Source organism: Balaenoptera borealis (genome assembly GCF_965194805.1).
Source record: "Balaenoptera borealis genome assembly, chromosome: 14".
Classification (NCBI taxonomy): Eukaryota; Metazoa; Chordata; class Mammalia; order Artiodactyla; family Balaenopteridae; genus Balaenoptera; species Balaenoptera borealis.
In genome coordinates, this window is record NC_138875.1 from 81728568 (window position 1) to 81753388 (window position 24821).

Sequence of the window (24821 nt, forward strand, 5' to 3'; positions counted from 1 at the left end):
GGCACAGAGATAGAAATTGACTGTAAGGCAGGATTAGGATTGCTCAACCTCGGCACTATTGACATTTGGGGACAAATACTTCTTTGTTGGGAAGGACTGTCCTGTGCACCGTAGGATGTTTAGCACTATTCATGGCTGCCACCCCCTAGTGCCAGTAGCACCTCCCTCCCCAGTTGTGACAACCAAAATGTCTCCAGAGATTGCCAAATGCCCCCTGGGGGCAGGGTCACACCCATACCCCCAGCCCTCCCATATAAGAACTACTTTAGGGCAATGAACATGGTGCACTGGATTCTGTCTGCTCATTTGTCAACTATTTATTAGGCCCCTACAGTGTGCACAATAAAAATGGCACTACTGACTGCTCTGTGGGCTCTGTCTCAGTCCTCTCAGCAGCCCTTTTGTGTAGGTGTATTATTATCCCATCCCTGCAGATGAGAGAGCAGAAGCTCAGAGAGGTGTACTAGCCTGCCCAAGGTCACAGAGCTCAGTGTGTTGCTGCACTGGGGTTTTAAGCCAAGTGTGTCTGACTGCAGAGCCTGACCTCTCACCACCACACACGACACAGAAGGTATATCCCAAGGCTTTACCTTTGAGGAGCTAGTGATATATTTGGACAGCCAAGTCTCATGTACTTGAAGAGTGAAATAATGCAGGAATGAAACTGTAAGACAAGATGGCAGATCCTTAATGAGAGCACTTAGTTCGTGGGTGGAAGATGGCACCATCACCACCACCATTGACATCACCATCACCACCACCACCACCATCATCATCCCTATCACCACCACCACCACCATGTATTTGGACACATTCCTATCCCTTACTAATATTTCAGCTTTTGATGAGCCCCACTCCATACTCTCCTCCTATCTCCCTTTGATGAATAGTATGACTGGCTTCTTCATACACTTATTTGTTCAGGGACATTCCAACTGGCAGCTGATGTTCTTAAAACATCTCCTTGCAAAAGTAGTCTTTGCAGTTTCTCATAACGTCCCATGGAAACACTTGCGCTTTTGCCTTTCTTTTCCATGGACAAGCCCTCTGAAACCAAATGGTGTAAATCAGTGGTTCTTAGGCTTTCACTTGCATTTGAATCATCTGGGGCTCTGGGCTTGGGTGGGGGGATAGCAAAATAAGGAGATGCCTGGGAAAATGCATATTCCTAGGCCCCACGCCCATTTCCTTTGGTCTGAGCAAATTGAGGTTTAAATCAACTGTGGACGTGACTGGAGAGTTTCTTGCTCATCCTCCTTCAGTGCCAGATGCGGAAGCTGAAGCCCAGAGAGAAGGCAGAACCTGCCAAAATGCTCACAACAGGAATTCTGATCTCCTGACTCTTAAGTCAGACCTTTGTATCAAGTTTGTTAGATGATGATGATGGTGATGGTGGTGATTATCACAGTGGTGGTTGTTACTATTCATTATGCCCTAGACCAGGGATCAGCAACCTTTTTCTTAAAGGGACAGACAGTAGATATTTTAGGCTTTGCAAACCAGATGGTATCTCTCGCAACTACAGTCATCCCTAGGTGTCTGCAGGGGATTGGTTCCAGGACCTTCTGCCGATACCAAAATCTGTGATGCTCGAGTCTTTTATGAGTATAAAATGGGGTAGTGCTGTTGGCCCTCTGTATCCACAGATGCAGAGGGTCAACTGTACTTTACCTTGTTGTCGCAGCAGGAAAGCTACAATGAATGGATGTGCCCGTGCTCCAATAAAGTTTTATTTGCAAACAAAGGCACACACTCCTTCTCTAGATTGAAGGCTGCCCCTTCTTCTCCTTGGCTGTTCAAAGGCTCTGGCTGCATTTGATGATGGTATCGGCATCTATTGCTGTATTACAGACCACCTCGAGGTGGAGTGGCTTAAAACAGCAGCCATTTATTCTTGTTCAAAGTCTGCAGGTCAGCTGGGTGGTTCTGCTCGTCTCATCAGTTCAGCTGGTCCTGGCTGGGCTTGCATCTGTGTGTGGTAAGCTGGAGGCTGGCCCATCTAGGGTGGCCTCATGCCCAGGTCTGTTGGTTGGTTGGCTGGTTGGTTGTTGGCTAGGGTGGCAGGAGTGACTGTCACTGTCATCATACAGCAGGCTAGCCGGCCTTGTTCCGTGGCTGCCAGGAAGGGTTCCAAGGACGAGAGCCTAAGCACTCAAAGCCTCTTAAGGCTTAGGCTCAGAATGGACCCAAGGACCTTTCCACCCCATTCTATTGGCCAAAAAAGACATCAGGCCTGCCCAGATACAAGCGATGGGGAAAAGAAAGATTCCACTGCCTGGTGAGAGAGATGCTGAATCACCTTGTGAAGTGCACGGATGAGGGAGGAGTGGGGAATCGGAGCAGTTTTATCATCTTTCTACCGAAAGGCATCAGGGCAGAGCCTGCCTGGTCAGTTCTCAAATTCTCAGTCTTCACGTCAGCCGAGGTGGATCCGAGCCTGGTCAGTCCCTTCAAGACCAGTGTGATTGATCCCCAAACCAGCTGAAGATTCTGAATTGACTGTATGGGGATCAATTCAATCATGCCCAGGAAGACTGTACCTTTATCTTTTTAAAAAAAGAGCTGGGGCACAGTCTGTAGGAAGGAGGACAGCCCCTCCTTTCCTCTCGGAGATGACTGGCCTGTCCTTACAGCCCTTCCTGAGCGACTGTGCAACAAAACAGTGCCTGCAGCCACTGTCTGGGTTTGCCCTTGGCAGTCAGCATGGGGTGCTTTGTAGCATTTGCTGATTTCTCGTAGTAAAAGTTTTGAAAAAATGTTGTCTTTTTCTCAGGGATGTTGACCCCCACTCGTATTCTGGTTGGTACAGCAGTTTCAACAGAGAGGGCTATTCAGATGCACTGACCGCTAGGTGCTCCCCCAGAGTTCTGAGCATAGGGATTTTAGAAGCAGGCTTTGTGCACCCTGGTCAGCGTTTTCATCTATTATGTCCCACATTTAAGAAAATAAATGCTTTCTCTTTTAATTTGACAAAATCCAAGGTATTGCGCTTTGACCTGACATACAATCATTATGAGAAAGGAGCGATTTCTATCAAGCATGTTTCTGGGGACCCTTTCTTTCTCCCTTTCTTTCCTTCTCCCTTTCATTCCTTCTCCCTTCCTTTCTTCCTTCCTTCCTTCCTTCCTTCCTTCCTTCCTTCCTTCCTTCCTTCCTTCCTTCCTCTCTCTCTGTCTCTCTCTTTCAGTTTGCTTCACTGCATGTTAGATGAGAGATCATTGGGTTTGAGGCACTGTATTTTTTCATTAAGACCTTATTTTTTTAGAGCAGATTTAGGTTCAGATCAAAATTGAGGGGAAGGTGCAGAGATTTCCCATTTCCCTCCTGCTTCCCCCATTGTCGACATCCCCCACCGGAGTGGGACGTTAGTTACAGCTGATGAAGCTACACCGACACATCATAGCCACCTGCAGTCCCTAGTTTACATTAGGGTCCTCTCTTGGTGTTGTATATTCTATAGGTTTGGATGAAAGTATAACGACATGTATCCATCCACTCACGTATTAAACGGAGTATTTTCACTGCCCTAAAAATCCTCTGTGCTCTGCCTATTCATCCCTCTCCCCCTCCCCGCCCTGACAACCACTGATCCTTTTACTGTTTCCATAGTTTTGTCCTTTAAAAGCATCATATTGTTGGAATCATACAGTATGTAGCCTTTTCAGATTGGCTTCTTTCACTTAGTAATATGCTTTTGAGGTTTCTCCTTGGCTTTTCATGGCTTAGTAGCCCATTTCTTTTCTACGCTGAATAATCGTCCATTGTCTGGATATACCATAGTTTATTTATCCGTACATCTCTAAAGGTTGCTTCCAATTTTTGGCAATTATGAACAAAGCTGCTATAAACATCTGTGTGCAGGTTTTGTAAGGCACTTTCTATATATATATAAGCAGAGAAAAAGGTCCAGACCCATTGGATGAAACCCTCTTCTGCTGAAAAGGGCGTGAGGGCTCTACCCTATAATAAGAGACATCAACACTGTATTAAGGCACAGATTCAGGAACCGGACTGTCTGGGCTTAGATTCCAGCTCTGCTGCTTGCTGCCTTTTTTGACCTTGGATAAGTTATATGACCTCAATTTCTTCATCTGAAAAATGGGAATACTAATAGTACTTTCCTCACAGTGTTGTTATAAGAATGACTTTAATTAATGGATGTAGAGCACTTAAAACAGTGTCTGGCACAGAGTAAGCGCTCTGTGGGAAGTGTTTACTATTATTGTTATTTTGCTGTTGCTGCTACTATTCTTTGTTATCTCTGTGGTTGTGCATATGAGAATTGTGCCCAAATTATCAGCTCTGGAAAGCGTCAGATCCAAACCAGTTTATTCCCGCCATCTCCCAGTAACCAGAAATGTATTGAGCCTACTCTGTGCATACCTGTGATGGACAAGACTCTGTAGCTCACAGGCTTGTGGGCTGCAGAGACAAGTAAACAGGTAGTTACAAGAGAGCAGGGACACAAAATGTAGGGACAGAGGAACACATTGTAGGGTGGGGGGGTGCTTTAGAACCTCTTCGGAGAGAGGATGCTCGAAAAATCAAGGAAGGCTTCCTGCTGGAGGCGACATCTGAGCTGAGACCCAATCACGGAGAGGCAGAGGAGGAGGAAAGGGAATGTGTATCAGGAGCAGAGAACAGTGCCGAGCACCTCGCCTCACTTTCACTAGAACGATTACTGCCATTATACAGATGAGAAAACTGGGGCTCAGGGAAATGAAGTAATTTGGCCAAGACCACATAGCTAGTAAATGGCAAAGCTAGGATTTTAACCCAGTGCAAAGAGATTACGTACGGTGAGCTTGCGCTACAGAGCAGAATTTCACCAGGCTGCAGGTGGCGGCGCAGGGGTGAGAGAGGAGACTCGAGGCTGGGGAGATGGATGGGAGTCTCCCATCGGATGGGGTGTTGGTTTGCCAGGGCTGCCATAACAAAACCCCACAGACTGGGTGGCCTAAACAACAGTAAAGGTATTCTCTCACAGTTCTGGAGGCTGGAAGTTCAAGATCAAGGTGCCCACATGCTGGTTTCTACTGAGTCGTTTCTCCTTGGCTTTCGGAGGGCTGCTTTCTCGCTCTGTCCTCACATGCTCTTTCCTCTGTGAACATGTACCCCAGTGTCTCTCCGTGGGTCACGGCTCCTCTTCTTCTAAAGACACCAGTCAGATTGGGTTAGGACCCACCCTCTTGGCCTTATTTTAACCTCATCATCTCTTTAAAGGTCCCCAATACAGTCACATTCTAAGGTACTAGAGATTAGGACTTCAGCATATGAACTTCGGGACATAACTCAGTCCATAGCAGATGGTTTAGGGAGTCTGAAGATTTTAAGCAAGGGAGGAAGAGGGCCAGGTTTGTGCCCGTTCCTGTCACCTGCAGAAATGAGTCTGATGCTCACATGCCTCTCGTCCCCCTGTGACAAAGCAGATCCCACCTCGCCAGTTAACTCCCTTACCCGTCCCTCCCCACCCGCACTGGACACAACGGAACGCCCAGGCCTGCCAGGGCTCTGAGTCGTGAACAGAAGAGGGGGCGTCTCCCTGGGCTTTTCGCAACTTCCTGGGGTCACAGTGAGGGTACAGGGAGGTGTCTGCACAGGGCTGGGCACATGGTACAGCCACTGCTACTGTTGGTACCCAGAGCTGCCAAAATGCACTTACCTGTAGGGACCAAGATGGTGTAAAGGGGGAAGACACAGACAGAACTGGGAGGGCTGTGGGCTGGCGGGTCCTTTAAATTAGAAGTGAGGGATGAGTGGGTGCTTATTATTAGAAAATAACTTGTGGATGGAAAAAAAAGGAAGGAAGGCGCTCTAGATGAAAAAAAGAGAGACAGAGCTGCTGACTCTAGTTTTCCTAAGAGCCGGTGGACACGGCCGCCCCAGAGCATGGGGGCAGAGGAGTGGGGTGCATGGGGGCAGCTCCCCTGCAAGCAGAGTGGCATGGGTGCCTCTCAAGGGGCTCTCCGGGATGCCCCTGCGCCCGCTCCACACTTGAGCCCCAGGGCTCGGACTCCACCTTCTGAGCTGGGGCCTTCCTGGAAGCTGGAGGGTGGATTCCTGCCTGCCCCTCTGAGCACAGGCCCAGGAGCCCTGGGGAGTATCGATCAATACAGGAGCAGTTTCAGAGAAGAGCAATTACACAGGTTGGTAATGGAGGCATCTGGCCCATTAGTGTAAGTGGAGAAATCATGCAGGGAGGGGCTGGCTAGTTAGGACTCCCCCCCTCATTTCCAGGAAGAATGCAGGCAGCAGGTTAACCCTCTCCTGACCTTGCTCTCGGGGTGGCCACTCATTTGGCCCCATCAGCACCGCAAACAGTAAGAGCTCAGGTCCACAAAAGCACCGTCTCTGGGATTAAACAGATGAGGGTTCAAATCCTCACTAATCCTTGCGTGACCTCAGGCAACTCTACCTCTCCGAGTCCCTTGTCTGCAAAGAGGACGGAATAAAGGCACCCTTCTTATAGGGTTGTCGAGAGCATTGAATGGGATATTCAGGCCCCATCTCTGTCACCAACAAGCTGTGTGACCTGGAGCAAACCGATGGCCCCTCTCTGAGCCTCAGTTTCCTCTTCTCTAAAATTCAGATAATGATTCCTATCCGGCAGGGTTTGGGGAGAAATAAATAATGTGTCAGGTGTCCTACCCAATGCCTGGCTCATCGTAATACAGAATGCCCCCCAAATCAGAAAATACAGGTTAGACCTATTTTTAAATGGTGTTTTAGTTACATTTTCAAATCATGTGTTCAATGTGGTTTTCCTCAACATCCAGCTACATTTGGGGGCAAAGGATTTATAAATTTAAAGCAGTGGGTCTAGTTGTTAATTGGGGTGGAGAGAAAGTACAATAAATACACTAGTTTCCTTGTGTTTCCGGACGTTTTGGACCCTGCTAGTGTATTTATTGTATTTTTATCAGACGAAGAATGGGATGCCTGTAGGATGTTCATTTCCTTCAGTCCTCTCGTTTGCCTGAATCAAGTCCTCTACCTGTGGGACACCCTCCCTTGTCCCTTCCCACTGTGCATGCAAATCCCCAGTAACTGGCATAGGGTCACCTTGTGTCAGATCACAGCTCTGCCGCCTACTGGCCCAGTGACCTGCACAAGTTCCTCACCTCTTCTGAGCCTCAGTTCCCTCATCTGTAAAATGGGGCCAATAAATAGCTCAGGAGCCCACTGGGAAAGTTTAATGCTGGTGCATGGGAAATGCTGCCACACGCCTGGAGCCTGGAGACAGCTCTCCAGCCGGGAGCCAGTACCACTCCTGTCTCTGTCGCCACTGTTGTGAAGAATGTTATTCTAACAGGAGCCCCCTGGGCTTCCTCCCTCTGTCTTTGCAGCGAGCCCATCTTCCGCCAGCTCTGTGCCCTCCACTGGCTCCTGGAGGCCCTGACTATCGACCACACTCACCACACCATGAAGCCCGTGATCACCTGCTGGAATCCGAAGTAGGTCTCAGCCCTTCCACCTGCCGTGTAACTAGCAAGAGACTGGGCCGTGGGGGAGGAAGCTCCCATGGGTTCTCTTCCTCCTACTGCTGTTTCTTGGTGGGTGGGTTGCTGTAGGAGTGCTACTATGTGGGGTCCAAACAGGGGTGAGCTGGAGCCAGGTCATACGGGTCATGCGGTGGTGACAGCGCCCCGTGCATCCCTCCCAGCATCTCTCCCCAACGCCACATCAGAAGCTTGAAATGAATCAGCCACGGTGGGAGTATTTATACCACAGAAACTGGCCAGCTAGCCCAGCCCTGCCCTGGAAGCACAGCTAGATCTCTCTCCAGCTCTCTTCTTGGACCATGTTTCCCCAACGCTATTCCTCATTTGTTCCTCTTCTTTTTCCTTCTCTCCCGCTCCCTTTTACTTCTCCCATTCTCCATGTTTTTGTGTTTTCCCTTTCTCTCAAAGTTTTGCTATGTGTCTTTTTTTTTTATTATTAACATCTTTATTGGAGTATAATTGCTTTACAGTGTTGTGTTAGTTTCTGCTGTATAACAAAGTGAATCAGCTATATGCATACGTATATACCCATATCCCCTCCCTCTTCCGTCTCCCTCCCACCCTCCCTATCCCAGACCTCTAGGTGGTCAGAAAGCACCGAGCTGATCTCCCTGTGCTATGCAGCTGCTTCCCACTAGCTAGCTGTTTTACATTTGGCAGTGTATATACGTCAATGCTACTCTCTCACTTCATCCCAGTTTACCCTTCCCCCTCTCCATGTTCTCAAGTCCATTCTCTACATCTGTGTCTTTATTCCTGTCCTGCCCCTAGGTTCATGAGAACCATTTTTTTTTTTTAGATTCCATATATATGTGTTAGCATATGGTATTTGTTTTTCTCTTTCTGACTTACTTCACTCTGTATGACAGACTCTAGGTCCATCCACCTCACTACGGATAACTCAATTTCGTTTCCTTTTATGGCTGAGTAATATTCCATTGTATATATGTGCCACATCTTCTTTATTCATTCATCTGTTGATGGACATTTAGGTTGGTCCCATGTCCTGGCTATTGTAAATAGTGCTGCAGTGAACACTGTGGTACATGACTCTTTTTGAATTATGGTTTTCTCAGGGTATATGCCCAGTAGTGAGATTGCTGGGTCATATGGTAGTTCTATTTTTAGTTTTTTAAGGAGCCTCCATACTGTTCTCCATAGTGGCTGTATCAATTTACATTCCCACCAACAGTGTAAGAGTCCACATCCTCTCCAGCATTTATTGTTTGCAGATTTTTTGATGATGGCCATTCTGACTGGTGTGAGGTGATACCTCATTGTAGTTCTGACTTGCATTTCTCTAATGATCTTGCTTTGATTTATGTCAAAGAGTGTTCTGCCTATGTTTTCCTCTAAGAGTTTTATAGTGTCTGGCCTTACATTTAGGTCTTTAATCCATTTTGAGTTTATTTTTGTGTATGGTGTTAGGGAGTGTTCTAATTTCATTCTTTCACATGTAGCTGTCCAGTTTTCCTAGCACCACTTATTGAAGAGGCTGTCTTTTCTCCATTGTATATTCTTGCCTCCTTTATCAAAGATAAGGTGACCATATGTGCGTGGGTTTATCTCTGGGCTTTCTATCCTGTTCCATTGAGCTATATTTCCATTTTTGTGCCAGTACCATACTGTCTTGATGACTGTAGCTTTGTAGTATAGTCTGAAGTCCAGGAGCCTGATTCCTCCAGCTCCATTTTTCCTTCTCAAGATTGCTTTGGCTATTCGGGGTCTTTTGTGTTTCCATACAAATTGTGAAATTTTTTCTTCTAGTTCTGTGAAAAATGCCATTGGTAGTTTGATAGGGATTGCATTGAATCTGTAGATTGTTTTGGGTAGTATAGTCATTTTCACAATGTTGATTCTTCCAATCCAAGAACATAGTATATCTCTCCATCTGTTTGTATCATCTTTAATTTCTTTCATCAGTGTGTTATAGTTTTCTGCATACAGGTCTTTTATCTCCTTAGGTAGGTTTATTCCTAGGTATTTTATTCTTTTTGTTGCAATGGTAAATGGTAGTGTTTCCTTAATTTCTCTTTCAGATTTTTCATCATTAGTGTATAGGAATGCAAGAGATTTCTGTGCATTAATTTTGTATCCTGCTACTCTACCAAATTCATTGATTAGCTCTAGTAGTGTCCTGGTAGCATCTTTAGGATTCTCTATGTATAGCATCATGTCATCTGCAAACAGTGACAGTTTTACTTCTTCTTTTCCGATTTGGATTCTTTTTATTTCTTTTTCTTCTCTGATTGCTGTGGCTAAAACTTCCAAAGCTATGTTGAATAATAGTGGTGAGAGTGGGCAACCTTGTCTTGTTCCTAATCTTAGAGGAAATGGTTTCAGTTTTTCACCATTGAGAACGATGTTGGCTGTGGGTTTGTCATATATGGCCTTTATTATGTTGAGGTAGGTTCCCTCTGTGCCCACTTTCTGGAGAGTTTTTATCATAAATGGGTGTTGAATTTTGTCAAAAGCTTTTTCTGCATCTATTGAGATGATCATATGGTTTTTATCCTTCAATTTGTTAATATGGTGTATCACATTGATTGATTTGCATATATTGAAAAATCCTTGCATTCCTAGGATAAACCCCACTTGATCATGGTGTATGATCCTTTTAATGTGCTGTTGGATTCTGTTTGCTAGTATTTTGTTGAGTATTTTTGCTTCTATGTTCATCAGAGATATTGGCCTGTAGTTTTCTTTTTTTGTGACATCTTTGTCTGGTTTTGGTATCAGGGTGATGGTGGCCTCGTAGAATGAGTTTGGGAGTGTTCCTCCCTCTGCTATATTTTGGAAGAGTTTGAGAAGGATAGGTGTTAGCTCTTCTCTAAATGTTTGATAGAATTCGCCTGTGAAGCCATCTGGTCTTGGGCTTTTGTTTGTTGGAAGACTTTTAATCACAGTTTCAATTTCAGTGCTTGTGATTGGTCTGTTTATATTTTCTATTTCTTCCTGGTTCAGTCTCGGAATGTTGTACTTTTCTAAGAATTTGTCCATTTCCTCCACATTGTCCATTTTATTGGCATATAGTTGCTTGTAGTAATCTCTCATGATCCTTTGTATTTCTGCAGTGTCTGTTGTTACTTCTCCTTTTTCATTTCTAATTCTATTGATTTGAGTCTTCTCTCTTTTTTTCTTGGTGAGTCTGGCTAATAGTTTATCAATTTTGTTTATCTTCTCAAAGAACCAGCTTTTAGTTTTATTGATCTTTGCTATTGTTTCCTTCATTTCTGTTTCATTTATTTCTGGTCTGATCTTTATGTTTTCTTTCCTTCTGCTAACTTTGGGTTTTTTTGTTCTTCTTTCTCTAATTGCTTTAGGTATAAGGTTAGGTTGTTTACTGGAGATGTTTCTTGTTTCTTGAGGTAGGATTGTATTGCTATAAACTTCCCTCTTAGAACTGCTTTTGCTGCATCCCATAGGTTTTGGGTTGTCGTGTTTTCATTGTCATTTGTTTCTAAGTATTTTTTGATTTCCTCTTTGATTTCTTCAGTGATCGCTTGGTTACTTAGTAGCATATTGTTTAGCCTCCATGTGTTTGTATTTTTTACAGGTTTTTTCCTGTAATTGATATCTAGTCTCATAGCGTTGCGGTCGGAAAAGATATTTGATACAATTTCAATTTTCTTAAATTTTCCAAGGCTTGATTTGTGACCCAAGATATGATCTATCCTGGAGCATGTTCCATGAGCACTTGAGAAGAAAGTGTATTCTGTTGTTTTTGGATGGAATGTCCTATAAATATCAATTAAGTCCATCCTGTTTAATGTGTCATTTAAAGCTTGTGTTTCCTTATTTATTTTCATTTTGGATGATCTCTCCATTGGTGAAAGTGGGGTGTTAAAGTCTCCTACTATTATTGTGTTACTGTTGATTTCCCCTTTTATGGCTATTAGCATTTGCCTTATGTATTGAGGTGCTCCTATGTTGGGTGCATAAATATTTACAACTGTTATATCTTCTTGTTGGATGATCCCTTGATCATTATGTGGTGTCCTTCTTTGTCTCTTGTAATAGTCTTTATTTAAAAGTCTATTTTGTCTGATATGAGAATTGCTACTCCAGCTTTCTTTTGATTTCCATTTGCATGGAATATCTTTTTCCATCTGGTCACTTTCAGTCTGTATGTGTCCCTAGGTCTGAAGTGGGCCTCTTGTAGACAGCATACATACGGGTCTTGTTTTTGTATCCATTCAGCCAGTCTATGTCTTTTGGTTGGAGCATTTAATCCATTTACTTTTAAGGTAATTATTGATATGTATGTTCCTATTACCATTTTCTTAATTGTTTTGGGTTTGTTATTGTAGGTCTTTTCCTTCTCTTGTGTTTCCTGCCTAGAGAAGTTCCCTTTAGCATTTGTTATAAAGCTGGTTTGGTGTTGCTGAATTCTCTTTACTTTTGCTTGTCTTTAAAGGTTTTAATTTCTCCATCGAATCTGATTGAGATCCTTGCTAGGTAGAGTAATCTTGGTTGTAGGTTTTTCCCTTTCATCACTTTAAATATGTCCTGCCACTCCCTTCTGGCTTGCAGAGTTTCTGCTGAAAGATCAGCTGTTAACCTTATGAGGATTCCCTTGTATGTTACTTGTTGCTTTTCCCTTGCTGCTTTTAATATTTTTTCTTTGTATTTAATTTTTGATAGTTGATTAATATGTGTCTCGGCATGTTTCCCTTTGGGTTTATCCTGTATGGTACTCTCTGTGCTTCCTGGACTTGATTGACTATTTCCTTTCCCATATTAGGGAAGTTTTTGACTATAATCTCTTCAAATATTTTCTCAGACCCTTTCTTTTTCTCTTCTTCTTCTGGGACCCCTATAATTTCAAATGTTGGTGCGTTTAATGTCGTCCCAGAGGTCTCTGAGACTGTCCTCTATTCCTTTCATTCTTTTTTCTTTATTCTGCTCCCTGGCAGTTATTTCCACCATTTTATCTTCCAGCTCACTTATCCGTTCTTCTGCCTCAGTTACTCTGTTACTGGTTCCTTCTAGAGTATTTTTAATTTCAGTAATTGTGTTGTTCATCATTGTTTGTTTGCTCTTTAGTTCCTCTAGATCCTTGTTAAATGTTTCTTGTATTCTCTCCATTCTGTTTCTGAGATTTTGGATCATCTTTACTATCATTACTCTGAACTCTTTTTCAGGTAGGTTGTCTATTTCGTCTTCATTTATTTGGTCTTGTAGGTTTTTACCTTGCTCCTTCATCTGTAACATATTTTTTTGTCATTTCATTTTTTTTTTTTTTTTTGATGGGTGGTGCTGTATTCCTGTCTCACTGGTTGTTTGGCCTGAGACGTCCAGCCCTGGAGTTTGCAGGCAGTTGAATAGAGCTGGGTCTTGGTGCTGAGAGGAGGACCTGTGGGAGGCCTCACTACAATTGATAGTCCCTGGGGTCTGAGGTTCTCCGTTAGTTCAGTGGTTTGGACTCAGAGCTCCCACCACAGGAGCTCAGGGCCGACCTCCAGCCTGATACTGCAAGTTTTGTAGTGCAGTTAAAAAAAAAAAGGAAGAAAGAAAGAAAAAAGAAAAAAAGGAGCAGTACAATATCAAAGACTAAAAAACAAATAAAATTAGAAAGATAAAAAATATAGTAGGAAAAATAAAACTGTAATTGAAACAACTGCAACAAGGTAAAATAAAACCACAACAGAGAAAAGAAACAAAAAGGTGGGGGGGAGGGACAAGCCAAAAGGAGAGAACAATAACAGAATATAAAGAATAAAATAAAATTAGAAAAATAAAAGCTTTATTAGGAAAAATAAAAATATAAAAGTATCAACAACAGTGAATCAACAAGGTAAAACAGAACCCCAGTCTAAAAGAGGGGAAAAAAAAAAAAACGCCTTGCCTATGGGGGCAGCGTTTAGGCAGGGGCGGGACCTAGGTGTGGGGCGGAGCCTAGGCAGGGCGATGGTCAAGTGTGGGGCGGGGCCTCTACTTAGGACCTGTGCAAGGGGAGAGGCTGCACATGGAAAGGAGGGCCTCTGGAGAGTGGGGTTCCGAGTTTGGAGGTAGAGCCCTGCGGGAGGGTGTGTGGGTGGGGTTTAGGCCCAGCGCGTTGGAGGGGGTCTCAGAGGGGGTCTCCGAGTGTAGGGGTGGGGCCCTGGGTGGGGGTGTGGGGCGGGGCTTGGGCTCTGCACGGCAGGAGGGAGGCTCCCAGGGCAGAGGATTAGGACCTGGAGCCCAGCAGGCTCCCGGGTGCCTAAGAGGACAGGGAAAGCGCTGGCCCTGTTCCCTTCCATTCCTTCGCGCCCCTCCCGCACCGTCTCCCCCAGGGTCTCCCGGGTCGCTGGACCCCTAACCGTGGGTGGGTCCTGCTGGGTGTAGGAACTCCTCCCCTCCCCCAGTCGCCCCTCAGGGGTGCTGGTCCCAGAGGTCTGCGCTTTGCTTTTGCTCCCCCTTCCCTCCCTCCCACTCCCTCAGGACCCACGTGGCTGGAGGGCACCTCCGTGGGCAGAGGATCAGGCCTGGGATCTCAGCAGGTTCCTGGGGGCCCAAGTGGGCAGGGGGAACCTGGCCACACTCCCTTTTGATCCTCTGCCCTCCCAGTGGTCCCCCAATTTCCCCCGTGGGGTGAGGGATCTCTTCCCCTCCCCCAGCTGCCCCTCAGGGGCACCAGTCCCATCCCGCCTCCACTTCTCCTCCCCCTTCACTCCCCCCATGCCCCACGTCCTACCCGGCCCCTGGGGGTTCTTCCCGTCCCCTTAGGCGTCTGTGGTTCCCCAGCGGTGCCTGGTAGGTGCCCTAGTTATGAGGAGACGTGAATTCCGGTGTCCTCCTAGTATGGCATCTTGACTCCACCCCTGTTTTTTTTTTTTTTTTTAATGGTGACTGTTTCTCTACTTGGACCCAAGGGAATAATATGTGTTCAGGTCCCAGGAGCAGCTGAGTTTGCTCAGGTGAAAGTTCTAGAACCTGTTGTCCAAGCCAAGAAAAATGTTAGATGTGTCCCCACCAGAGGGGAGGGCTCCTCAGAAGACTTGAGGCCACTATTGCAGGAACTGCATTGCACATACAACGCAGACCAAGGAACAGGTAGGCGTGTAAAGGCATTGTTTCTTTAGGGAGAGTCCTGTTGTCTGCAAGAACGTAACCAAAAGAAAAATGTAAATAACACTGACTTGCTCTGTGAAAATCCAATACTGGGTTAAATAAAATAGCTGCCCTTCCCTCAGTGCTAACATCCCCACCTCTACCCCAATACACTGACGTCAACCCCTCGCTCAGCGCCGGCTCCCAGGTGAATTCAATCTTCCTTCACTTCCAAAATCCTGAATCTTAATTAACCCCTTTTCCTTCCCACTCCAGGGCGTTTCATTTAGCACCCATCCCCCAAAACTCCACCTCCCCCCAATTCCCACCCCACCTTGATTCATCTCTTGCACCAGAGCCTAAATAAACTAACCTCAAATGTAACCAGAAATATGAGTCATGCATCTACTGATAGATCAGTAACTCCAGCTGATTCCATGTTTTTGGTTGGGATGAATTTGAAACTGCAGTTCCCCTTGATGCAGTGGTTTATAACCTTTATTTTTTTTTAAGCAGCAGAAATCCTTTTTTAATAATAGAAACCCCAATAATGTTAAAAAAAAATTTTCAAAATGGACCTTCTACATGAAGCAGGAGGTTGGGGAGAGCAACTCACTTCCACCCCAACCAAGGCACCCTTGTTACTTCCAAAATATCTTTGTGGCATACAGAATTTGTTTGAAAAGCACAGCTTTAAAACATTCCCACACATTATTTTTGTGTAAAACAAAACTGCTCAAGTAATAAATGAATACAATCTATTTATATTAAAAATTTCCAAAAAATTCAGAAGATATAAGGTGTGAAAGCCTTTATCTCCCCCAACCCCAAATCCATTCCCCTCCCTAGAGGAAATACTTTTAAAGTCTGAGGTATGTCTTTCCTGCTTCCTCCTCATTTCTAATGCTGCACACACACACACACACACACACACACACAGATATACACTTTTTTTTTTTTTAACATAAATGGGAGCATGCTCTGCATATTGTTCTGTATATGATTTTCCCCCTTTTACAGAGTCTTATGGACATCTTTCCATCATGGTTGTAGGGGAGCAGAATTTGCCACCCCAAAATGTCTCTTTGGCATGTGGATTACTTTGAGCTAAAAACAATAAAGGCCCAAAAGACTCAGGAAGAAACTTTGACCTTCCCGCTAACTGCCTAACAGGATTTAGACAGAGGGCCTCTTCCTGGCATAGAGCTATCACCAGAGATGCCTGCAAAGAGCACGGGCTGGGTGTGCTGAGTGAGTCCACCCTGCGTCCCATTGAATCTGCCTGGCCCAGCAAACATTTGTTTACCAACATGGTACAGACAAAGCTTCCACATCCTTTTAACATTTTTTCCATATTCTTTTCGTATTTGAGTATTCTGTGGTCTGGACAGACCATAATTTAGATAACCATTTCTCTACTGATGGACACTAGGGTTGTTCCCCAGTTTTCGCCGTTTCAAATAGTACTGCATGGAACATCCTTGCACGTATATTTTGTGCCGGGTTGAAAATATTTCTGTTGGCTAGGTTCTGAGAAATAGAATTTATGGGTCAGTGCAACATCTAATTTTTTTCACAGTTGATACCTAGATTCTAAGAGAAAGGCCCCTGAACCAGTGGACCTCTAAAAGCATTTTATCTCCCTTGAGTGAGCTACCAGTGGCAACATCTTGCCTCTGACATTTGGGCACCACTCTCCCAAACTGAGGAAAGAACGTAATACAGAAATTGGATTGAGAAGACAAAAAGGACCATCTTTATTTCCTTTGATTGGTTTTAGAAATATGCCCATAAGGTGACCCAAAATTGTTATCCAAAAAAAAAAAAAAAAAAAAGACAGTGGTCACATTGAGTCAAGTGGAGGTTCTCCTGTGACTTGTCAGGACAGCATGCTATCAGGGATCCGAGGATGTCCAGCTCTGTAAGAGCAGAACCTGAACCAATCAGAACCTCAGCCAGACCTGACGGAAAAATACAGTCCAGGAATGACTTCCCCAGGAAGTCAGAGTATTTGTGGGGGTTTGTTTTTTTTAGTGAACCCCTTGCTCCTGATGGTGATTTTAGTTTGGGGTCAGTGGTATGCTGGTAAACGTTTAATAGCCAGTTCTCCAGAGAGGGAAAAACCGTGATTTGCAGCCATGCCAATTTCCATGGTATAAATACTCCCACCGTGGCCGATTTCAGGCTTACCACCATGATGTTACTAACTTGGAGTTGGGAAGAGATGCACAAATGTAGTTCTTGTGATGCAGTATGAGCTGACTCTAGCACACCATTGTTTGGGATTGATTAAAAAAAAAACTAGGAATGATGGGGGCAGGGCGAGTGTTATGTTCCTTAGAAAGTGCCAGAAAGATTTTTTTTTTTTTTTAGTTAGTAAGAAAAGAGAAGGGTGTTTTCTCTTTAATGCTTAATCCCTATTTATGATGGTTCACATTTATGCCATAATGTGAATGTCCCCAAATCTTCAAACACATTTTTTAAAACCCAGAGGAAGTAGAGTGATTAAGGTCAAGGACTTTGACATCAGAAGGACATGGATGAGTCCAGGCCCTGCCACTTAATGGCTATGTAACCTTGGGCAAAGTCACTTAACATCTCTGGGTCTTGGTTTCTTCATCTGTCAAATGGGTTCCTGTTTCAGAAGAGTTCTTGTAAGGATTAAGCAAGATAGGGTACATAGAACATTTAGCCTGATGTCTGAGAAGACAGTGAGTGCTCACTAAATGATAGCTATTCAAGATCAAAATCCCGATTTTAAAGAGCAGTTAGGGCTATGACTGTCAATACCATTGAGACTTAGGGCTAGGGAAGAAATAAACCTCTGAGCAGAATTTTACTAACAGCTGAGATCCATGTTCACTGAGCGAATGGACAAAGATACAACGAGATGGGGGCGGGAGGGGGGAAGGCTACATGAGTTCAACCAAAATCTGGTTGCAAAGATGGGCAATCCAGGCAATGACCCCAAGAGGAAAATACTAAATCTTCAGTTCCCCTGACTGTGCGTCTCTGAGTTTCCACCTTCAAGCAGCAAGCATCTTCTGTTATTAAAGTGTTCGAAACATAAACCTTGAGTCCTGATACCCACCATGCATCTTCCAAAAGGAAACATCCATTCTCCAGGACCTGTAGATCCCAGAGGTTTCGTTTCTGTTAGACATTATGATGGCTGTAGGTCCAATCCTGCCCCCTTATGGATTTTATAGTAAGAAAGTGGGGTGATTCAACACCTCAAAGTGGGCTTTCTGCAGGCAGCAAAACTTTACTAACTGGCATCTAGCGTGCTACAAACAGATGATCTTTGTTCACTGCAGGAAGATCCCATATTTGGATGGATTGGTGAATGGTTTGGTAAATGGACAGTTGAGAGATTTTAGCATTGCATTCTTAGTTGTACCTGAGTCTGCTTTATTTAGGGAAAAAAAAGGCCTTCTCAATTTCATCATGTGGCAATTGAAACACATGATCATTTCCCAGCATCCTCATTAATTCTGCTAGCAGGAGAGTTTATTTCAGTTGACAAGATGATCAGGTCCACACAGAGCAGAAACTGAGCCTTCAATAATGAATGTACTAATTACCCTTCTCTGAGCGATGTAAGCTTCTGTTTAGGCAAAGTAAGGCTTGTTTCATATATCAAGGCCCACAGATTTTTATTCAAACCTTTGGGACCAGCTGCGTTTCAGAATTCTGATTTTTTTTTTCTTTTTTGACATTTTAGAAAAGAAACATGGGACATATACCGTGTAGAACATCATACTCCCAGAGGGAACTGGGGCAACACCGTATCATCAAACATATTTCTGCAGAAAAAAACCTGAATGAATATTTATACTAAGTGGATACTCAAGGTAAATAAAGGTCATCAATAGCCTCCCATCAGTTCAGGTCATGTTTTGCTGCCAAATAGGTTATTAATTTTTTTTTTTGTTGTCAAGACCCTTTGGATTTTGGAGTTGGTTCAGGGGTTGTGAACTTGTACTGGTTTTATTCTTATTAGAGACTCGCTTTCCAAGGACTGACTAGAAACGAATGGATCTTTACAGAGAAACAGACAAGACCCGGTGTAAGCAAGCACTTCAATCCTTAGTGCCACCTCTTCCCCATCCCACTCAACCCCACCCAATGGGGAAGAACAGGGCAGACCCCAGGCCTAAGAGGGAAGTGAAGAGTTACTGATTTACCTTCCAGGCAGAGGGGAGGAGCTATTCCAACAGCCTTGAGCCTCCATAGTCAGGTAATCATGTGCTCTCCACTGGGGCAGTCAGGTTTGTCTTACTGCCTCGGGCTGTCCCAGAGAGACACCATTGGACCCACCCTTTTTTTTTGTCTTGAAGGATCTCAGTTCCCCGACCAGGGATTGAACCTGGGCTATGGCAGTGACCACTAGGCCACCAGGGAACTCCTAGACCCACTCTTAATTGGAGAGTCCAGGTGGAAAATCCTGATTTTCATTAAGAGAGTCCAGACACTCAAAGGCTGGGCTTCTCAGGCACAAAGAACCCACACCTGCTTTAGAAAAATATAGATGCCTTTCTATATATAAAACATTTCAAATATGACACAGTCACCTAAATCCAACTACTGTGTTATAAGGAAAATAGCTGGCATTTGAGTGCTTTCTTTGTCAAGCACTGCTCTGGATATATGACCTTATTTGAGGCTCATTCTGACTAACAAATGAGGAAACTGAGGCAAAGAGAATTTAAGTAACTTGCTCCAAGTTACGCAGCTAGTAAAAGTCAGGACTTGAACCCAGGTAGCCCAGATGCAAAGCATGTGCACTTAACCACTAAATGATTGTTTCCTCTGTTTCTAGCCAAGGCCCCCAAATCTTCAATTAATTTAGGGAACAATCTGGTGTCAAGAAAAAATAAATAAATAAATAACTCATTAAAAAGTAATATTTGCCAGGATACAAAAGGGACCCCAACTTACCAAGATCATATGATATATAAATATATAATTTCCTTTAAAAAAAAGTGCGTTCTACATTTATTGTTTTGCAACTAAATTTTTGTTATTTAACTTAATATATGGGAACATCTCTCCGTGTCAAAACCTCTTTTAACGACTGTGGAGTTTATCAACATACTTAACCAATTCCCCCAAAATCTTTAAGTCTTTGCCAGATTGTCACTCTTGTGAAAAAAATGCGGCATCATTCTGAACAACACATTAGTAGCAATGCTTCCCCCGACCCCGACCCCAGAAAGTCTCATTTTCCTTCAGCCCACTTTTTTCAGGCACTACTGGGGATTCACCCATGAAAATAAAACAGACAACATTCCTGCTTTCTGGAGCTTCTATTCCAAGGGATGTGGAGGGGAACAACAGATAATAAACATGTAATAATCAAGATTCCTTGAGATAGCATTAAGCATCATGAAGAAATTGACAGGGTGATGTGATAATGACAGGGTTGGGGGGGGTGACTTTTAAGTTGGGTCGTCAGGGAAAGACTCACAGAGAAGGTGACGTTTGAGTGAAGTCTCTGATTTTACCTGCACTGACCTAATTGCATCATTCCTCCACTCCTGTTCTCAAGTGGACATCTCGACAGGAGTGGGAAAACGTGGCAGGATGATCAGAGCACCCATCACTCAGGAGTTGGGACGGGCACCCTGGCCTGGGAGATCCTGGCAGCTTTGATCTCTGTTCCCTCCCTGCTGCAAAATCAGCAGTTACCTCCGTTCTCCCATCTTGTGGTGGCCACGTGAACACATCCTAAACCAGCCAGCAGACTTTCCACCCTGAGAAGCAAATGCGGATTCAGAAAGAGTGAAGTATTTGAGAAAATTACTCTGATTGCCGCTGTGGATAGATGTCTTCAAGTGGCTGCTAGGAACAAAATGTGCCTGGCGGTACAGTTAAAAGAGATGCAGCGGTGCTCAACGACTTCTTCCCTTGATTTCTGGCAAATAGGATCCCCCAGAAAGCTTCAGCAGAGGGGAAATGTGGTCTCAAAATCACAGCCACTTCTCCCCCACGGATGTGCCCTAGTGCCTCCTTCCCCACCATCAACCCCTCCTCCAAGCCACATTAAGGTTTCTATTGAAAAAAGCGGTGGTGTTCATAGTTCAGCTGTATCCAGTTCTGTGTACAAGGCACCCTGGAAAGCTCCTAACGAGCCCCATTTCATTGCATCTTCACTCTAATTATCCTCTGACTTAGCTAATGTTCCCCCATTTGACAGATGAGGACACTGAGGCTCCGAGAGGGTAAATGTTACACACAATCTCACATCTAGGAAGCAGAAGGGCAGGCGGAGGACTCAAACAGCTGGTCCACCCGATTCTTAAACCCACTGTTAACCACCCAGGTACACCCCTTTTCCTGGTTCTGACGCTCAGAGAGACTGGCCTGAGGTCACACAGACAGTAAATCAGAGGCATCGATTAGGTAAGCTAAATTAAGCTGCCGTGATGAACAACCCCCAAATCTCACCAGCTTAGCACAACACAAGTTGCATTTCTCGCTCACCCTTTACGTGTCTACCGCACGGGACTCCGCTCACCGTCGTCACCCCAGGACCCAGGCTGATAGGAGCGTCACCTCATCACAAGCTTCCCCATCACCGCAGCAGGCAAGGGCATCTGACTTGAGCACTGGCCCTTAAAGCATCGCCCTACAGGCCACGTGTCACTTTCGCTCAAGTATTTTTGAACAAAGCAAGTCACAGAGCCCCACCCGACTTTAAGAAGCCGAGAAGACCTGGGACTCTGGTGGGTGAAGGGCACTGACTGTCCCTCCAGGTCGTGGGCAGGAACATGAGCTCGCTTGTGTAGCAGTGTGTAGTCAGCCCACTGTGGATGACAACGCTTGGGTTATTTCCTTTTCTCCCCTTATTGATCCTCCTTTTTGGTTTATTTGCTACTGAAAGTGAAACATCAGAGAGACGGATTCTGTCCAACCAGGCCCTTTCTGTATCAGCGGCTTTGCAAGAACGATGCTCAGGGCTTTTTAAGATCCCTGGGAAGCTTGCTGCATTTTTAGCTCATTTAACCTGCTGCCTGAAGTCACAATAGATTTTGGGTCGTCTTGGAAGTCTGTGTGAACGAGAAACCTCCATCTTCCCGACTGGGTCTGAATATTTAAGATTTTGAAAGCTTGGCCATACCAGATTTAATTTTAAAAGGGGAAGAGGGATTGCTTTTGAACATCAAGAAGAAGGCTGGAGACACAGCAGGAGCTGCGTTAGCAAAGGGGAAAAGCGAGAAAAGCCCTGTGGTCTGGAAAGAAACGCTCCAAAGCGGAAACACTAAAGCTTCCAGTTGGTGAGCCTTAAATCAGACTTCAAAAGTGCCGCTAGTTTAAATGTTTTTTATAGGACTGAAGTATTGATGCTCCTTCCTCCAGCTGGATTTTAAATATTCCCTAATTTGATTACTCTGGGGAGAGGCAGGCAGAACCAACGTTACATGAGCTTCACTGTTAATTATTCAGAGGGCTTTTTATTGTGTAATCAAACATAAAGTCTTACAAAAAGCTTGGAGGCACATTCTCACCCCACCCTCCCCAGCCTGACTTTCACCTTGTCATCTGTGTGCATTTCTCAGTTTGCGGCTGTGAGCTGGTAGATGCCCAGCAAGGGCTCTGCCAATAAAGAGCACACACATCCCCCTCCCCGTCTGGGCTGGTAAAAACCTTTGATTCTGCGGCTCAGACCCCCATGCCATAAGAATCGAGCTTTATCTTGATCGCCTTTGCCTCCTGTCTGAGCGTCTCCCCCCACCACCAGCACTTGGCAGCCCCTGCTAAGTCTAGACTCCTGTTGGTGCCTCCCCACATCAAACTGGTCTGGCCATCTCATTCCCTCAAGTCCCTCCTCTACCCTGGGTGACAGCCAGCCAAATGATCTAAAGGCTCCCAGCCATCTAAAATCCTTTCTGCAGAGAAAAAGGAGATAAAGAAAGAAATGGATGGATGGATGGGTGGATGGATGGAGAGGTCAATAGATCAATCAGTCAGTACATAGATAGGTAGAGGTCGCTGAGAGAGCTTGCTTATCAACAGGGATCCACCACCCCATAGCCACAGGTCCAAAATCCAAAAGGCTCTGAAAACTCAGTTTTTCCATAACTCAATTTGACAGCAAAATCTGATACGAACCAAACTGATTTGGTGGCAAAACTTGAAGCTATTTATGGTCTTTATCCCACCTAGGGTAAATATTCATATATATCACTGCAGAAATATTAATGTGTTTGATTATAAGATGCTGCCGAGACGCCACTGGAAGGATTATGTTAACGTACGATACACGTGCAGCATATTTCCATTCCAAAATGCCAAGGTTCTGAATTTGGCAACACATCCGGTCCCACAGGTTTCAGATCAAGGGTTATAGGTATGTCACCATCCAAACTTGCTGGGGCTTCAGTCTCATACCCAGAAAGTTCCAACCCATGAGGGAAGATCCAGGTTTCACGCGACCTGAAATTTATTTAATTGGGGAGAGGGGCACTTTAAGAAAAAGAATACAAAGTTAAAATACAAAATTAGGTACAGGGCCCTGGCGGGACCCATGCAAGTGAGGGTCATTACATTCATTGTGAATATGCACCTGGATGAGTGACTTAAGACCCCGAGTTTGTTTTTTTCATCTGTAAAATGGGATGATAAATGACTGCATCTGAGATAATTCAGCGAGAATGCACAGAAGCGTCTTGCATGTAGAATTGTATAGAATTTTCACTCGATAAACTCCAAACCAGTGATTTTCGTTGTGCAACGCACCCTATAAGCTCCCCCCGCCCAAGCAAAGTTAGTAATTCTCTCTGTGCGTTACTCAGAAGTGGCCCTGATGGTGGGACCCTTAGGCACCAGAGCAGGCAGAGATTTGGAAATGAACACGCTTTTCAATTCACCCCCAAGAGGAACCGCAGACCTGCCCTGGAGTCTACGAGAGGACCCAACCAAGTCCAAAATGCAAACAGATGCGGAATGTGTACAAATACACTCCACCTCCCTCAGTCCCTACCCAGTAAGCGGTGGTCTCTCCTAACCTCGATTCCCACTCGCGAGACCCGGCTGTGGAGAACTGTCCCTTCCACTGCTTCCCGAGTATAGGAGGGGGGAAAAAAATCACAGCAGGGAACAGCCACCATCCATCATCCGTTTATTGCATTTCTTAAAAGTACTTGTAATAAACTGAGGCTCTAGAAACGGAAAACTCATTAAGCTGTTTCTCACTCAGGGACCCAGGTGGAAGCAAGAGCACAATAAAAAAAATCAATAAGGACAAGTCCATGGGACAGAGGTGGGAGCACTTCATCACAGCCCCGAAGGTAACCGTCAGCACATGACTCTGCTGCCTGGCTACCAGCCGCAACTTGGGTGGGAGGCATTTTGGCCAGTCTTCTCTCTGATGGGATTTTTTTTTTTCTAGTTGGTTCTCTTGAGTGAAGGGAAGTCAGAACCTCATGCTGTTGGATGGTTTTTATAAATTTTAATTAAAATGCTTATCTGGGGATTGTAGAAGAAATGTCATTTGGCTGGACACCACCCCACGCAGGAGGGAAGGGGTGGCCGAGGAGCTGCCTAATAAGATGTCACTGGAAGGAAATGGATTCACTCACTCTATATTTAATCAATAACAATCATTTCTCTCTCTCACTCTCTCTCTTTTTTTAAACTCAGTCAGAAAATAAGAAGTGAGTGATTGAACAGACAGGGTTTTCTACAAACTAGAACGTGTGTTTGTTATTAAGAGAAAATCAAGTGGTCTATTCTTTTCACTCAAAACTATTCCTAACCCCCAAAACCCCCAAACTCATCCACTTAACAAACAAGCACCACAATAATAATAACGGCAAGAGTAGAGAGCTAAAGGCAGTTGAGAGAACACACAATGAGATTTTTGCTGAACCTGTGCTCCAACCCACAAAATGGATATAATGCTGGTTTCTGCTCACTTCTTAACATTAGTAAAGAACCCCAGGAAACAGTATGCAATCTCACTTTGAAAATATGAAAATGCTGAGCATTATTGTGGTTATATAATTTTTAGAAGCCAATCTTTAACAGAATTACAGTGGGCCAGGTTCTGTGCTAAGGACGCTCTTTAGGTGTATTAGCCAGTCCTGTCCTCCTAATGACCCCATGGGGGCACTATTCTTATTTCCAGGTAGGAGAGCAGAACGTTAGGGCTCAAAGTTAAGTGATTTGCATGAGGCCACACAGCTGGGCAGTGGCAGAGCCAAGAGTTAATCCTGGATCTGTTTACTAAACCCTGTTTATTAAAACACTGAGCTCTTCAAAAGCATGTTCTCCCTGGTATGA

At 44.6% G+C, this 24821-nt stretch overlaps 1 protein-coding gene across 4 annotated transcripts in view; it reads left to right on the forward strand.

Annotated features, from left to right (window-relative positions):
• Positions 1 to 24821, forward strand: part of CCDC60 (coiled-coil domain containing 60) — a 166140-nt gene that overhangs the window by 118019 nt on the left and 23300 nt on the right. For all 4 annotated transcript variants that reach the window (XM_082355961.1, XM_082355960.1, XM_082355959.1 and 1 more), the window contains 2 exons: positions 7347 to 7454; positions 23737 to 23827. In XM_082355961.1, coding sequence (XP_082212087.1) covers positions 7347 to 7454; positions 23737 to 23827 — 199 coding nt within the window. The remainder of the gene's footprint in view (positions 1 to 7346; positions 7455 to 23736; positions 23828 to 24821) is intronic.